Raw genomic sequence first — 17,868 nt, 5'->3', positions numbered from 1 at the left:
CAAAACAAATAAAAAAATTGATCTTAGGTATCTGATTTGACCAACCAAAAGCAAATATCCATCCCAGACTGTCAATTTCCAGTGAATCAATCAACTGTGCCATAATTTGTGCTAACCTAATAACTCTACACTCATTCCATCACACAGAACTCCCCAAAGTGCAGTACAATTTTCATACCCAACCATGTTGCGCACCCAGCAATGGTGGTGGCCACCATCACAAGTCAAATTATGTGCCGCAGTCAATTAAACCTCGGACAGATTGCATATCCTGCGCCTGCCCGGCCAGCCGTGATACTGGAATCATGGCTCGTTAGCGAGTTTGATCAATGGTTCCACAACCCTTCGCCACTGCATACAAGATGAGCGTTTCACTCTCGCTTGACCATATAGCCTTTTGCTGAGCATATTTCCTTTGGCCAAGTAAACACAATAAAATATTAACTCAAGCTTTGTTGGTCGACCGAGCCAACCGAACCATACCGAACCGAAGCGCTGAAGGAGCGTCGATAAAAACAATGGATGGCCGGTTGGCTGACCGGCCGGTAAGCACTTTGGTGGATTTTTGCAAAACTTACGAACGGGCGAAGTGGATTGTCCGGGGCCAAGTACACACTTCTCAAGTGGTTGATCGTTGAACGAGAGTCTCGGAGAGCAGTGAAATATGATGTCTTTTGCGAGAAAGGGTGTCTGCTTTGGGAAAGTTTACAACAACTTTTGCAATTTGATTATGCAAGGAGAGATTCAGTCTTTAAGAGCAATAATATTGGAAGTATAAAAGGTTAGGAAAGAAGTTTTTTGGCTAAACACATTCTACTACCACGCAATATCTTTTTATGTTAATATATAAAGTTTTAAACAGTTTTTAAGAACATTTATTTACTTTTTAAAAGTTAAGCATAACTATTGAAACTTCATATTTTTTAAAAACAAATTATTTTAGTACTTTTTTTCAAATATTTTTAGCTTACTAATGTTTCGAGAGTTATACTTAACTTTATAAAAGCAGATAAATGTGGTTTAGATTATTCAAAAACATTATATTTTAGTTGAATAATGCAAAAAGCTAATTATTTTGTTAGTTAACATTTAAACATCAACTTTATGTAATCCATTTACTTAATTTTGATAAAATAATGGATTCTTAGGAACAAACATAAACCTTAATAAACCTTTAAAAAATAAAACCAAATCTTCTTTCGCCTGGGGATTCCCCTTGTTGTTCCAGACTTGCTCAAATTTCATCACCTCCTATAAATTAAAAGAAAACTGCACCCATTAAAAATAAACTGAAACACGAGCCAAAGGCTGTGAAACTCATCTAATATGTACTCTACACATTCTACTCTTTTTTATTCTACTTCTTCTTCTTTCCTCAAACATTTCGCAACCATTCTCCACAGTTCGGAAAGCAAACACAAACTTAACTCAACGATAAAAAGACGTTATCGGTTTCGGTTTCTGGTTTGCCTGGTTTGTTTGTTGTGTTTCCCTCCTTTATACTTTCAATGTCTTGCCCTGCCTGGTTTTGCTCCAGATGTGTGCCAAGTGCGTGTGTGCTGGCGATATCAAGCTTGAAAAGAAACAGCTGAAGTCGAGAGCATTATTTTAGCCCAATCTTGCTTCGCCGCTGTTTTGTGTATGTTTTTGCCATTATTTCCGAGGAAATCGCTCAGAAAACACTCACACATACACGTGGATCGGCACGATTTCCAACCTTTTATTATCAATTCTCACTTGATTCTCGCTCTTGTCATCATCCTCCCCATTCTCCCTTTTCTCTCGTCCTTTTCATTGAAAAAAATAAATATAAACAACTCACGCATACACGTGAACAAACACACAATCACAAACACATCCAAAATGTATCCTTTTTAATCCCGTCTAAACACGACTTTGCATGTATTTGTGAGCGAGAGAAGGCTTTTGCAAAAATGGGAAAACTCCTGTGACGACAACAACAGAACAGAGAAAAGAGAGCTGAAGTTTCCGCTCCAGAAAATCCTTTTTGTGTGTTTTTGTCGTGTTGTTTGTTGTTTTTGTTAAAATTGAGGACATGCGAAGGGTCGTATGAAAAAAGTGAATCACATGGGACACTTGCTCGCTAATAGACGAGAAAATGTTTCAGAAAAAGCTGCCAAGTTCCGAAACTAGCTCCATTTGAGTGTGTTTGTGGGTTGGTGTGATAATCCTGCGGGATATCATGCGACACTTTTCGAAAGGATTTGCAACTATGTTGGGTTGAATTTTCCGAGGTGTTCAGGCAAATTATTCGGTTGTGGTTAAATGTTTTGCAGCGTTCAACCATTTTCAATATTGTTTCTTACTGTATGATTGAACCATTTCCTTTTTTAAAAGAACCAATTGTCTTGAAACGTAACATATCAAAATTAAAAAAAAAAATGTTCGCTCTACAGCATTGCCTTGGCGTTCTCTTGATTGTTGAGGCAATTGCAAAACTCTTTTTACACCTAAGCTTCCATCCACTCCGGGATTCGAACAGACGACCTTTGGATTGTGAGTCCAACTGCCTACCAGCGACTCCACCGAGACAGGACCCAGGGAGACGACTTCTACACCAGGACTGAGCTATCGACCGAACACCTCTAGGTTAGACCAGGGCCAACATTTACTTCCTCGTCCGACGGAAGGCGTGATCAGACAAATCTCGTGTCAAAAAATGCCACCGGGACTTTTGCCTACCCCTAAACCACGGGACCCCCGGGGTACTTCCCTTTTAAAAATAGATGAAATATATACTGATAGAAATTATGTTAAGTTTAAGCCTGATTTTCAAGCCACCTTTAGAAGAAAAATTAAGTTAGTCAGGCATTTTTGGTGAAAGGAAATGTATCAAAAAGTCGTATAGCCAAAAACGGGATAGCAATGTATTAACAAAAGTGAGATTCTCATAGGAAATTCTATGCTCTACAACTTTGTCGAACGGACCAAAGCTGTAGAACTTAATCCAAAAAAATATTTGCGTCAAAAAAGTCATTTGTATGAAAATATTTTTTTTTATTTTCATCGACTTTAGCTTTGGGTATCAATGGGTTAGTCAGAATCAGCATCAAAAGAAAATCTTTTGACGATCATCAAGAGAAAAAATCGGAAGGGAACATGGCTCTCCACTTTCGAGCACGACAGATCGGTAAAAGAAATCTCAAAAAATCAGCGGCAGAACATCTACACTGAAACCCCGATGGTTTGACACTTATTATTGTCAAACGAATGGGGCTATTTTTTAGTAAAACATTACGTCACTTTTTAGTTTGGCTTTGTGAAACCAAAGGGGGACAAACGAAAAAAGTATCAGAAGAAAAAGTGACCAACCACCGGGGTTTAGTCTATTACTACTGTCATATCTTGGCAACACTGCGCGCTAGGATTGGCGTCATCTGTTCTGCACCACCCTGACTGTACGCGCTGACAGCTGAGCTGCCGCGCAAACCACCAACAACATCCGTCATTCCACCATCAACAACAAGAAGAACAACAACGTGCAAACTATTCTCTATTCTTATAACTAGTTTAATAAATGTATTAATAGTTAGTTGCTTTTTCATTACTGCTACTATCCGTCCCGCCTTGTCTCCGCCACCCTCGGATACAACAACTACACTTGCAGGGGGCAATATGTGTAAACAAAACGAAATAAATAATTTTAAGTGGTGCTAACAAGGAAATTTGAGAAGTTCGAGAGCCTACTCTCTCTTTCGCGGGTGAAGAAAGTTCACAAGCGAAAAAAATTTTACATCCCTGGTCTTTAGTAAAAACGGCCCGAATTTTCAAAATATTCAGAGATCAGAAAAATTCACGAATGATTCATGTTTGGACATTCAAAATCTTCTGAGAAAAGTTTCTGAGACTTATTTCCGTGAAAACAGATTGGGTGACACCCTTGAAAAATTCAATTCTTTTGTTTCTTTGCATTTGAAGGGACAAAAATACCAAACTTAAATTTTTCTTAGACAATTTCCCAAATATTTTTTTTTAAAGGGCTCTTAATGGCATTTTTTTTAAATCGCAATATCGATGGTAACTCTTGTACACTTCGTTTTTTTTAATATGAAGTAGTTTTCGATTGCAACATAATTTCACTTAAAAAATAATTGAAAAAAACATTGCCTGAAATTAGATGTTTGTTATTTTTGGATTTATCTACTTGATCAATAAATTTAAATAAACATTAATTGTAAAACGTTAATTTGAAATGGGCCAAATGCTACAAAAAGTCAAATTGTCGAACTTGAGAAAAATCAAGCTCATACGTATTTAGAAACATTTCAACTAAAAAGATGGATTGGATATAATTTTCTCAGAGACCCTAAAATTCACAAATAAATCTTGTTTAACACAAATTAGACGTATCATTAGGTCAAATATTGGATCAAAGTGATTTTTTACGGATTTTACCATCTCTCTAACTAAATTCTGTTAAAAGGGTTGTGTAGGAGATAGCTTAATATGACTTAGCTGAAAAAATCTCGTTCCTAGAACAACCCCTTTCAAAATTGAGGTACCTCTCGAAAAAACATTTTTTTTTTTACTTTTTTTTAATTGCTCGAAAAGTGCACAAATGTTTGAAAATATCCACTTTAAACATTGTAGCATGTCGATACGATTCCCTCGAACAAGAAACACTGTTGGTTGACTTGTTTTTACCATATTGATGTATTTGAGCATCATATTAGTTTCATTTGACCCAATACCACCCCCTCCACAAGATTTGGGAAAATGTTAGCAAAGTATCTAAGAACATTCTACGTTAAAAGGTGTCGATGATTTTTTTTTAATTTTTTTTAGTCTAACGATTTATTTTTAAATGTTTGCTCTTTGTACATATTTATGTACTTTTACTAAAATTAAGCAGCGATGAACCTGAAAAATGCTAATGCGTCTTTTTCAAATCATGAGTTTTTTTTAAGATCTATAAGCTATTGTCTTTCATATGTTTATAGGACCTATCCAAAAAAACTCTAGAAATGTTGTTTAAAGGAAATATTATTTTTGTCTCTGTGAATTTTAATCGGTTTCCCACATAATTGTCTAAACTATTAATCTGACCACAACCTTGACGGTCACAATCCAGCCCAAAAAACTAGCCATGCAACCTCTTCACTATAAAAAAAAAAGTTATACCGCAAACCGCAAATTAAACTGCAACTATTTTCGCCCTCCTCACCATTTCGTTTTATTTTCGTGTTTCCCTCTTGCACCAAGGTAAAACTTTCTTTTTCATTGTCAAGTTTTTCGCTTTCGCACCCAAAAACAAGAAAACAACACCGAATGAAAAACTTCGCGTGCGACCCCCCGTCTGCCCACAACCACAACCAACACACCCTCACCGACGGGGGGTCGTGATGATTCGACGATAAAATCGCGCCCAAAAATCGCCGAAAAAAGAGGGGGGAGGGAGCTTTTGGGAGGAAAACTCTCAAGGTGAGATATTTTTTAACTTAATTAAAGCTATTGCTTCCGCGTGGGTGAATTGGGGTGGAAATTCAATGTGTTGCTGTCTCTTGCCAACTTCTTTGAAAATATTTTCAACTGCCTTTTTTTCTTGAGAAAAGATGAGGCACGAAAAAAACTGTATTTTATGAGGCAGAAATCGTGGCTAACTGTGTTTGATAAAGTTTGACACTTAGTAGGAGCTGGTTTAGGCTCCCACGTGTGGGAAAATGGAAATGTTTGCTTTAAAGCTTGATTATACGCAGCTGCGTATTGATTTAATCGTTCGCGATGGAGTTGTTGAGCGTAAAATTGCACCGAAAGTGGGATTTAGTAATTTTGATTTGCAATTATAAATCCATGGGAAAAATAAAAATTAACAAAATTAACAAAACGACACCTCAACATAAAGTTGAAAAGCATGTTGAGAAAACGAGCCCGGAAGTTTAAAAAAAAGTCATGAATATCCAAAGTACAACGATGTTGTTCAACATTCAAAATGAGAAAGCAATTTTGTTCATGTTATTGCACAAAATTTTGCTATTTTTGTTGGTTTAAGTATAAGAACAAACACACGGCAACTAAATTTGATCATCAAAATCCAAATTTTAAGCTTTAAAGTGCTTTAAAAACTGCTGACTCTATTCAGAATGTAGTCTCGATTCACCTCAATTTTCGGTTTTTCTCTTAAATATTAAGATCTTAAAATTCTGAGTACCGTCAGTGGGGGTGACATTGGGCCTGGGGGTGAGATTGGGTCAAAGTATTTTTTTACGGATTTTAAATACTCAGGTACTTCTCAATGAAACTAAATTCTGTTAAAAGGGTTGTGCAAGGGACATCTTAAGATGACTTTTCTGAAAAAGTCTCGTTCCTAGAACAAATCCTGTCATTTTAGCAGGTGTCTAAAGTTGAGGTACGTTTTTGGCCAAAAATGACCTCTCGAAAAATCAACTTTTTAAATTTTGTTGGAATTGATCAAAAAGTAAACAGAAAAAAAAAGTTGAATTTTGGAATGTTGAAAATTTGGTAGGTTGAATATTACCTCTTTTTTTGAGTAATATTACATAAAAAAAATGTGTAAAAATGTGAACCTGATGAATATTCATCAAAAACTGATGAAAATTCATCATTTTCTGGGGTAAAATTAATCATTTTTTTTGACACAAAATCTGTCACAATTTCCTGATGAATATTACCATCATTTTTTTCTGTGTACCCAAATGTTTGAAAATCTCTACTTCAAATATTTTAAGCATGTCAATACGATTCCCTCGAACAAGAAACACTGTTGGATGACTTGTTTTTACTATATCTTTGTATTTGAGCATCATTTTAGTTTCATTTGACCCAATGTCACCCCCTCAAACGATTGCCATTTAAGGTAGAGTCCATCAAATTACACCATATTTTGGGAAAATGTCAGTAAACTATCTAAGAAGAATTCTACGATAAAAGATTTTCGATGTTATTCAAATTGTTTTTGTTATTAAGAAATTACGAGAAGTGTATCGTTTTTTGACCCATAGTCACCCCCACTGACGGAAACTTTAAAGTTGTTTCGGGGTCATACTCCAGCTGGAATGTTTGGGAGACACCACCAAATCGCTATAGGTTTTCCCACAATTTGCACAGAGCGAATTTGCATTCGAATGAGCGAATCCAAATTCGCTGATTGGAACGATTGACAGCTGTCAAAAGCTCGAAACCACGAACTCGGATATTTTCGAACAATGGGGTTGAAACGTCAACATCAGTGTGACAGCTGGTATTGACGGTTGAGTGCTTTTCTATTTTTCTACGACAGCAGAATGAGACAAAAATTAAGAAAATTTCAGATTAAGGGGTTACATACATGTAGAAAATCCAAAAATTTAACATTACAGAAAATTAATGAAATCCATCAAAAATATTATTTCTATCTCTCCTGGAAGTTTCATGAAATAATTTCATGATTTTAGTGAGTAGCAGACGATATCAGTTTCAAATTTTGCCATGGGCAAAGCGAAATGTCAAATTTTGTGAGCGTTTTTGGCAAAGCCCAATATCAAAAAAATGTTTTTATAAAAAATACAAAAATCAAAAACTGATGATTTTTTATATGAATTTTTTTTATCTTTTATGAATAAACTTTTTCTAAATAGGCCTTCGTCATGCACATAGGACTGGTTTACCGAGTCTTCACCCAAATTTTGAGCCATTTTGGTCAAAGCAGTGTTGAGATATCGTGGCACCCATTTTTTGAAACGGGTAACTTCAAATAGCTATATCTTGGCAATGACACAACCAAATATCTTCAAATTTATTTTGTTAAAATTTGAAAAAGTATATTTCAATGCCCTGAAATCAGATTTAAAAAAAAATAGTGTGAGCTCATACCAACCCTTGTCTTTTTTGCCGATTTACATTTATGGAACCCCTTAGCAATTACAGAACTTCTTTTCCATTTGAGTTTGATTTTGTTTAAACTTGAAATGTAAAAAAGGTGAATGTCAAAATGTTTCAAAAATTTACTGTTACTGTTTCAATTTTACATGATAAATTTTCAATTGTATTCAATTGATTATGATGATCTTGTTAATAATCCGTTTAAAATTTTTAAGTTAAAACATTGCTTCATGTTCATTTTACTGCCGCTCTAATCGAATCCGTCCCATATGTAAAAACGGCAAACCGAGAAATACTAAATTTTATTGGTTTTTCTGATAGTTTACATGATTTTGAACCGAACTGCATCATTACCTCAAAATTGGCGAAATTACATATGGGACGGACTAGCTTCGAGAGGCAGTTTAGTAGTTTTGCCAAACTTCGTTTCCATATTTCAAGCATTTAATCAAAGATTGTTTTTGATGAGGATTTCAATCCAAACCTTTTTTGTTTTAAAAGCTAGGGTGATTAGGTACATATAGGACAAACAGAGACTCACAGAACAATTATGCGTAGAACTACAGAATCGGTCGACAAATTTCAATCGCTACTCAAAGTTTGATTTTGAGAAAAAGATCATATTTTTTCTAGGCCTCATGTCTGCTTATTTTTATAACATTTTTACAACTTGGCTACAAAGCAATAATGAGTTCTGTCAAGTTTACTTGAAATTTACCATGAAAGCTGCAAAAGTTTCACTCCATTTTACCAGCTCACGTCTTTCTTTTATCGATACATCATAGAATCAAATCCCATTGGAATAAAAAAAAATCTAGTTTTCGAGCAGCAAACAAACATTTTATGAACTTTTTATGATATTAACTGCCTGGTAAATCATGAGTAATGTATCAACAATTTTCTTTTTTTTTTCATTGTTTATTCAGATTTGTTCTTCCTATACATACATTTATTCAGAAAAAATATTTTTGAGTGTCCAATCACAATCTGAATTTTGTATCTAAATGTATGAAAAACGTATGTTATTCTTTTAAATATGCGGCTATGTAACTTAACGTCATCGTTACTTAAACAAATTGTTACCTAAATCTTGTTATATTTGGTATGTGGAATTATAATTTCACTAGAATTTTATAGAATTATTTTTCAAGAAATAAACAAAGGACTTAAAAACGAAAGAGATGCTTCGAGCAATACAGGTGAGGAAAACAAATATCCTATTCAACCTTCATTTCAAATTATTAATACTTGGATACTCCAATAAATTAATTAATGATAACACCTACCCTCCAGAAAAACTGGAACACCAGCCATTTTTCCGATATCCTCTTCGAAAACTGCCTTCTCAAATCTGCCAAACAGGTCCCAGGATCACGTTGTGTATCCTTCTTCTCCCCCTCTTCCTTCTTCTATCCTGGCGACAATCCTCGCAGATGTGCTAATCTCTTTTCGGCAGATGTATTTGTGCGTTTGCTTCGTACTTCGGGGTGCGTAAACAACGGGAGAGCCCGATTCTCTAATCTCTCTCTCTCGCTCCCGAAACCACCACCACCACAATCAAACTCCCTTTTCCGCGTATCCTTCGCCTTTTCCCGACTTGTCGCGGGGTGAAAAAACTTTTTTTTTCCTGCACTGACTTTTCACGACAGCAACAACAACACACAAACCACGACGCACCACACCTTTTTCATGTGGGGCTACAATTTTTTTCTTCTCACTTTGAAGACATATTTTCCTCAATTAAAAGGCATTTTCCACGCTTTTATGCACACTATTTTAGCAGATAGACACGGATTTTCACGCTAGCTTGGTGAAAATGCTAGCTTTTCCACACCCAGACCGGGAATCGCTGGCAGGAAAAATTGATTTTTCACCAGACCCATCCGGCAGGACTTTTTCAGCACTCGACACTTAATCCCGGCTGGCTGAATAGCTCCGGAAGCCCGACCTGCAGCACTAATTCAGCACTAGCGAGCCTAATCTAGTTCGTACAGACTTTTTTTTCTTTGCTCCCGTTTGACCAGATTTCACGAAAAAACCAAAGCCTGCTGCAGCTTGAAACGCTTTGCAGCCGCCATCCGTTCGATCTCCGCTCAGACTGAGGTCTCCCTAGTTGGCCGTGTGACAACAGATGGCGCTCACCAGGCCACCACCCCCTCCGACGATATCCTTTTTCACCACGGTTCTTTGTATTGGTGAGCAGCTCGAATGACGTCGACGACTGAGAGAGCGGGAGCCCAAAACTGTTTATATCCACTGTTCCCTTCGAGGAGGGCTTTTCCTCCCTTTCCAGTGTTAGCAGCTGATTCTCGTGCGACGACAGGCAGGATTTTGAACCGTACAGGCGACGAACGGAACGAAACGGACAAGCAACCGAACCGGACGAGTGCTTGCTGGAGACTGACTGACTCGTCCGACGATCGACTCTCTTTCAGCGGCTGACTGGATTGTTGTTTTGGCTTCGCGAAGAGAGAGCGACGTTTTTACATGGTGGCGAGTTAAGTCACGCAGAAAAATATTTTGTAGAATCAGCCTGTACGAGGTTTGATTCAACAAAATTTTTGTTGAATATAATCAACGCCGATTTTGAGTTGAAACCTTGATTTTCTCAATTTCACAAAAATCTTTTGTTGTTTTGAAAAAGTTGCTTTGACGTTTAGCATTGATTCAACAAAAATCTTGATTTTTAAATCAACAAAACGTTTTGTTGATTCAAATATGCCTTATTTTTCTGCGTGGTTGCTTTCCTCACTTCTATTACGGACTTCAGTTTTTTTACAATCCTGAAGAACTATTAGACAGAAGTTTCAAATATTTCACTCGCCTCATTTTTTTACTGAATTCGAATCAAAGGCGTTTTCCGTTGTAGACCACCTGTAGATAATTCACCATTTGCTGAAAAAATGCATGTTTAATTTGATAACAACAAAAATGTTTATTTATATTGTTTAGGTCTACACACGAACATGCGACATGGGACTGCATGAATCTTCAGCTGCTGCCGGACGGGTGTATTCAGAAATTACCGAATTACCGAATACGAATCAAAAGACGATTTCCGTTGTTCACCACCTGTAGATAATTCACCATTTACTGAAAAAATGCTTGTTTAATTTGATAACATCAAAAATGTTTATTTATATTGTTGATCCTTGTTTTTTTAAGTGGTCCTTAAGGTAACATTTAATGAATTTCGATTTCAGCACCATTACAAAAAAAAACATTGTTTCGCAAGCCAAAGTTGAAGTCCGTAATTGAGAACTCCTCAAAAATCAAGTTGCTTATGTCAGGAAGGAAACAACCTTCTTAGAAAGGCATGGATTTGGAGAACTTTTAAAAGTTATGATAAAAATCATTAATTCAAAGCGCCCGCAAACCGGCAACCAGCATAGCCAGTGGAAATAAAAAAGCTCGCAAATACCAAACTTGTATCGATCAAAAAGCTCCAAGGAAACTTAACACTTTCTTATCAACTTACAGGTTGCGCTAGTGTGCACCCGAAAAGTTTAGGGTGGTTCTGCACTTGCGATCTGTAAATTGACTCTTTCTTTTGGGAACAATCACAACTGTTACAAAGGAACCTATTAAGTATCTCTGATGAAAGCTATTAAGCAATCAATCTTTTTTTTTTTTATTCTTGGAAACCAAACCCTTAAAAACTATGGCATTCCTTCAGAGTCAACGTCATAAGATTTTCCAAAAGGCAGAATTTCCAAGGGCTTCAAAACGTTTTAATCTTTAAGGATTTCTCAATATTTGTTTACGGAATAAAAAAAATCGTTCTCGGCTGAGTTTCCACTGTGGTTACCACAAACTGTTTTATTTTACATTCAACCGAATATTTTTGCTAAGCTTAAGATCGAGGGTGCTGCTACATAGTATTTGTCGCGCACAGGTTCGTATCGGTTCGCTGATGGTGTTAGCGCCCGCGAAACACTGGCGGAGGGCCGCGAGAGTTATCTCTTTATTCAGTGTACTTGGGGGCCTGGCTCTCGACCTTGGAGTAGTCCCTGACCGGGGAGTAGAACTGGGGAAGAATGAAAAAAAATCGCGAAATATGAGTGAAGTGAATACCTTTCGGAACCTATAAAAAAAAACTAAAATATTAGTTTATGTAACAAGTTGCAAAAAGAAGATTTTTTCAGCACGAGTCGTACAATAATCCAACGAGGTTTACCGAGTTGGATAAATACGACGAGTGCTGAAAAAATCAATTCATGCAACGAGCTGCTTACAATTTTTTCTGCAATTCCTACAAACCCGTTTTGAATGGAATTTCATGCCAAACATTCATGTCTTGAGTTTTTTTTAAAGGTCCTATAAGCTATTGTGTTTCATATGTTTATAGGACCTATTCAAAAAAAAACTCTAGATGTGTTAAGTAAATTCACCGTTCAAAACAAAACAAAATATTTAAAAATGATACTTTTCGATAAAAGCGCTGAATAGAGTCCCGCCCATTTAGATCAATCGGACCGCGCACTGGACTCACAATCCAGAGGTCGCCAGTTCGAATCCCGCGGTGGGCGCTCTAAAATTCTTTGTGTAAATATGGGTATTCGGCGCCGTCGCTCCGTGCCATACTTTCATACACTTAGGAGCCCAGGGCGGCGAAGTCCTTGTAGATAAAAAAAAAAGGAAGACACTAGTGGTTGGTACTAGCAATGGTAGCCGACAGCTATAAAGTCAACTTCGTTTTTTTTTTTTCGCTGAAAAGTTGACTTTTCAGCACTGGTATCGAGAGGCCACGGTGTGTTTCCTAGAACAAACTTAAGATAAAAAATTCGACAAATCTGATATTTGGTCTGATATTTGAATATGCCTCAGGAGACTTCAAATTACATATTTGACCAAAAGGCTTGAAATAAAAAGTTTCTTTTGGTTTTGGTTAATAAACAGCTTTTAAATGAATACTCTAAGTTTAATGCTCGAATTTGTTTCCGGGCAGTCTATTGCTGTATTTTCATGACAAATTGTACAAAGAAAGGTTTTTTTTATTCGGTCGTATTGAGGTTTCCAGCTTGGATTTTGGGGTTAGTTCAAAGAAAGTTAGAAATCTGCTAAATTTGGTTTGGAAAGGTCTAATATTCGTGAAATATGTAATTTAGAGTCTATTGATGCATATTCATATGAAATTTTATGGATATAAACATGAACTCATCGCTTTTCATCGACTTTTCTGAAGAAAAATCCCAGAAAATCTTTTTAAAAAAATCTAAAAAAAAAGTTGCTCTAGACCGGCGACGCTATATTTCGCCGGACCCCGCAAAATGTCGGGAAAGAGCCCTTCTTTCATGGTGCCAAATATCAGACTTGCCGATTTTTTTTATCTTAATGTTCTCGGAAAAATACAACCGTGTAAGGTATTAATTTTCCATTCTTTTATTTTTGGTAGAGAAAAGTAGGCCATTTCGTCGCTCGAGAGTGACAGGAAAAGTTAGAAGTTTCACGACGGAATTGCACAATAAAACTTTACAAACCAAGCAGGCCCATCATGGCGTCTAAGAAAAAGCTATGAAAATCGTGTGCCATACATCGATAAATGATCTCTGGAGCAACATGAGAAAATTTTGACAGCTGGAACTATTTTGAAAATTCCGAGACAAAAGAATTTTTCACAAAACTCGAAGTGTTAAACAATAGCTGGCCTTCTCAGCTACCTTGTAATGCTACGGATTTTGATAAATAGTTACCTGTTGTACCGGAATTTGCGAAATAGTTCTAGCTGTCAAAATGCTTATGCGCCCTTTTCAACTGTTGCTCCAGATCTGCAACTTTACGTAGGTGTTTGTTTAGTACGCAGAAAAACCCGAACCAAAATTCGGTTAGTCAAAATCTGATTGCTGATTGATCAAATGATGAATGATCAAATTGAGGTAAGAAAACGTATTTTAATCACATTGCAAATCTTAATCTTAATAAAAATGGAATCTTTCATTTAAAAATTCACATTGAAAATTGAAAAACAAACATTTGGTGTTGCTTCGCTTCGGATCGGTACCTTAAAAAAAATCGAAGCGCAAATCACGAACCTATTTCTAGACAATCTGCAGGTTGCAGGCCTAGGCCGGCAATAGATGGCTATCATGGAGCTGTCTGTCCTGTCTTGGTAGAATTGGTTTTAATTCCCTTTAAATCAATTTCTATGCTATCTGGATTGGACAATCATCACATATACATGACGAAATCCAGTCTGCAACCCGCTTCGATCCCCATATCCATGCGAATGTGAATCCTGCAGGTTGCAAGCACAGGAATATTCGTCCAGACGCATCGAAATGGCAGGATTTTTTTGTATCATTCGATTCGAAATTTTATCAGCAATTTTCTACTAACTTCAAGCACCTAAATAGCATATATTTGCCAATGAAAATGCACTTCCCAAACACAGAGGTGAACTTTAAGTACCTAATATTTAACAAACACAAAGTTCAATTTAAGTATCTAATAGAGCAACAACTAATGGGTAGACTTACTTTTATTACAGCGAAGGTCGGTTTCCAATTAAGTAAAAATCGAGACATTTTCCAGTGCTTTTGAGATGTCTAGATTATTATTAAACTACCAAAACACACGTTATCCACCACCATTCGGTTATGTCAACGGCATAACTTATTTGAATTCAAGTACACTAAATCCCTAATGGGAGGAGCGGTCGTAAACTGGGGGAGAGCGTGAAATCTTTTTGAAGTACTCAATGTTGGGATGCTGTTGAGATATGTTAAAAATTCTACAACAACTACTTTGTAGTTTAAAAAAGTTTTAAAAAATCTTTAAATCGTGTTAAATCTTGCTTCAGGTTCTTTATATGCGTTATTTCCGAAGGGAGCATTATTTTGGGGTTTTTTGAAAGCGCAAATGGGGGCTTTGGCGTAAATCAGGGAGCGTAAAACAGAGTTTTGGTGTACCTAGAATGGGGAAAGCAATATGAAAAACCTGTCACTAAGTCTTGTTTTAATTTCAAATACCTAGCATATATTCGCTATCACATATTTAGTAAATTGACACTCCGTTTTTGTCTACTAAAAACTTTAAATATTTTCTATAGTCCACAGCACGGTGGCCCAGTCACGACGTTCTAGCAGAGTTCTTACAGAGCTGGATATTCTTACAGCATTCTAGCAGAAATGTTTTATCGTTCTAGCAGGATTCGGGCAGAACCAGCTATGTTAGTATATTTCGTGACTGGGGGAAGGTTTCGGCTGTGGAGTGCTATGATAGGTTGCAACCAGCCTTAGAGAAGCCGGTAAAAGTGACTTATCACGCTGCTTAAAATAGCCTAGAATTTGTTTTCAATCAACAAAGCCCATCAACCCACTTAAACCGGAATAAAAGAGTGGTTCCACCGTTAATAATAGATTCTAGTAAACATTCCCCAATCCAAGTCGTCACCCACAAGAGCGAAACATTTGCTCATTTTATATAACCTTGCCAATGGCACTCTACAGCCGACTCTACACTAACCTTGTGCTGCTTGTTCCTGTACTCCTCCCACGGCTCGGGGTTGTTCTTACGGCTCCAGGTCACTTCGGGGCTTCGGATGGCCAGCCGAGCGGTGTAGAAGACGGCGGCGGCCGCTCCCAGACCGATACAGACGTACAGCGGGATCAGCTGGAAGGAGGAAAATTTGCGCATCGATTAGTTTCATTTTTCTTCAAGATAAAAAAAAGCAACTGTGACGTAACAAAGGACAACCTCCGGAACGTCGCGGATTCCAGCCCTCGCACTCGCCCTAAACACTTACCGCTGGGTTCTTCTTGATGCTAGCCAAGCTCAGGCCCTGCATTTTGGTGGAGGTTTTGCGGTTGGTTCTTCACGGGAAAAATAAGTAAATTCAAGCCTCCTCACACGATCAGCCTCGCGATGAAGAATGGAAAAATGGTTCCCTGCGCAGCCAGTCAGGTGGCGTGACTGACGAGGGCCAAAACGTCAAAAAGGATGACTTTTCAAAGTGACTGGGCGATTTTGTGAACCATCGTCCGTCACAGTGCCGTCAGTACGCAGCCAATACGTGCTCGTTTGAATTTTCCACAAAATATTCAAGAACGATTTCAACAAAATGTGATCGCGTGAATGAAGCTTTTTATCAGTGCGATTTGCACCTATTGCACACCCCAATTAATCCCAATCAAACCGTTTTCCGCATGACGGGTTCATTCCGCTTCGAATTCCGCTTCGAAAATTGCTTCGAAATTTTCTAAGCGGATTATCTGATTGGGTTCCGCTTCGATTCCGTTTGAGCAATTTTTGCACAAGGGCGACACCTGCTGGTGTATGGTGGAACCTCGATGACATTTCGCCGAGTTTCGCCGAAACGGTTTTGTTGATGATTTTTGACAAAAGTGTGCGAATCAAACGTCAAAGTGTTAAGAAAAAAGAAAGCCCGAAACATGTTCAGTCCTGTTGTGTGCTTTTTTGGAATGGAATGGGACTGGTGAGTAAAAATGTATGCTGCGTTTTCGATAATGCATCAAATAATAGATTAATTTGGATGTTTCGTTGTTTTTGTGATCATAGTGCTCGGGTGGAGGAACCGGCCGACTTCCGCTGCTGGGCTACAAACGCACGAGAGTCGCAAAGTGCCATCAGTTTTTGGAGTTACCCCTTTTCCACCTGTTCCGGAACTCAAGGATTCGTGCGACCGTTTTAGGTCATGGCATGCCTGACCTGGCCATGCCATGCCTGGTTCATGCTCCGGAAAGTCTGCTGCAGGTCCCGATCATTCCGTACTGTCGACGGTAGTGCTCTGGTGACATAACCTCAACAAAACCAATATCTGAATTTTATCTAATTTTCCATTTCCAGGTTCAAGATGATTGTGAGAAGCCCCATTTTAGAAGGTCAGGCGCTGGATCCGGAAGTGGAACGCTGGTTGGCGGAAGCCGGAACTGCTAAGAACTTCCGGAGGGCGTTGAGCTCATGAGCGGCTGGTCTTAGTGATGACTGTGTCGCCACTGGATCAAAGCAAGTTGAAGGCGCCCCAAATGGTTGCGCCGAAGAAGTAGAATCAACATCCTGCCGGGCCGAAATCGCCGGTGAACCAAGACGATTGGTTCACGCCCGATTTGAGCCGCACAAATCCAACCTGTGCAAACGATCTTTCCTGGACGGAACCACCATCAAGGAGCACGTCCAGCAGTTTCACAGTCTCGAACCAACCGAAACGTCTTGCGTCGTGTGTGGGAAGCTCTGCAAGAACCACAACGCACTGCTCAAACACGCTGGGAACACTCGCGGGAACGGTCCAGCTATGGAACGCACGGCTGCTCCAAGTGTGGCAAATCGTTCCACAACAAAACATGCCTCAAGCGGCACATGGTTTCACACCGGAACAAAACCGCGCGGTGCGAGGTCTGCTCGGAGGAGTTCCCTGACGGGCGCAGTTTCATGAACAACCGATCGCACACCAAATCGCGCCAGTTCACGAGTGGGCGACCTTAGGGATGCAGGTTTGTACTACGGTTTCATCGGTGGGTTATCAACACGATTCTAACTCTTTCCTTGCTTCTTGTAGATTCTGCTGGAAGGCCGACGGAGGAACATTGTGAAAGCTGTGAACACTACGCCAAGCTTACCTACAACGACCTCAATCTGGACAAATTTCCGGCGGGCACGGACCGGAGGTTGTCAACCAGCACCAGTGTACCAGCTGCACGGCGTCTAATCGGAATGTTCACGGTTTGGATGAAGGCCTGAAGCTGCACGGTATGGCGATGGCAAGGGACCCGAAGTGTCGACCGGTGCGGCCAAGACTGATGTTGTAGACCGGCCCGAGGAATATAAAACGCCCTTTGATATGTTTTCTGTTAACCTAAAATAATAATAATTAAAATAAGGGGATTCGGGGCTGGGACGCGTTTAATTCAATGATTTATACAACAGAAAATGAATAAAACTAGTTTTAAAACAATTAAATTAAAATAAATCAACCTTTCTGGTTGAATTACAATTTAATTTGGATTCAACCAAAACAAAAAAAGAAACCCACCAAGAAAAAATAAGAAGAAGAAGCTACTGTCAAAACTAACC

General features: G+C 38.3%; 2 protein-coding genes across 2 annotated transcripts in view; both read right to left on the bottom strand.

Annotated features, from left to right (window-relative positions):
• The window catches only part of LOC128093304 (unconventional myosin-VIIa-like), a 30,912-nt gene extending 20,688 nt beyond the window's left edge, over positions 1 to 10,224 (bottom strand). Inside the window, exon 1 of the mRNA XM_052709620.1 lies at positions 9,126 to 10,224. Coding sequence (XP_052565580.1) covers positions 9,126 to 9,153 — 28 coding nt within the window. The 5' untranslated portion in view covers positions 9,154 to 10,224. The remainder of the gene's footprint in view (positions 1 to 9,125) is intronic.
• Positions 10,225 to 11,627: 1,403 nt separating this feature from the next.
• Positions 11,628 to 15,866, bottom strand: LOC120427414 (cytochrome c oxidase subunit NDUFA4). Its single transcript, XM_039592280.2, has 3 exons — positions 15,584 to 15,866; positions 15,304 to 15,450; positions 11,628 to 11,866 (listed from the first exon to the last, which is right to left on the bottom strand). The coding sequence occupies exons 1-3, from the start codon at positions 15,623 to 15,625 to the stop codon at positions 11,804 to 11,806; spliced, it is 252 nt and encodes an 83-aa protein (XP_039448214.1). The 5' UTR covers positions 15,626 to 15,866; the 3' UTR covers positions 11,628 to 11,803.
• Between the last annotated feature and the right edge of the window lie 2,002 nt (positions 15,867 to 17,868).

The sequence above is a fragment of the Culex pipiens genome, chromosome 1 (genome assembly GCF_016801865.2).
Source record: "Culex pipiens pallens isolate TS chromosome 1, TS_CPP_V2, whole genome shotgun sequence".
Classification (NCBI taxonomy): Eukaryota; Metazoa; Arthropoda; class Insecta; order Diptera; family Culicidae; genus Culex; species Culex pipiens.
Note: the sequence above shows the minus strand (reverse complement) of the source record. Positions and strands in the feature narration are given on the sequence as shown.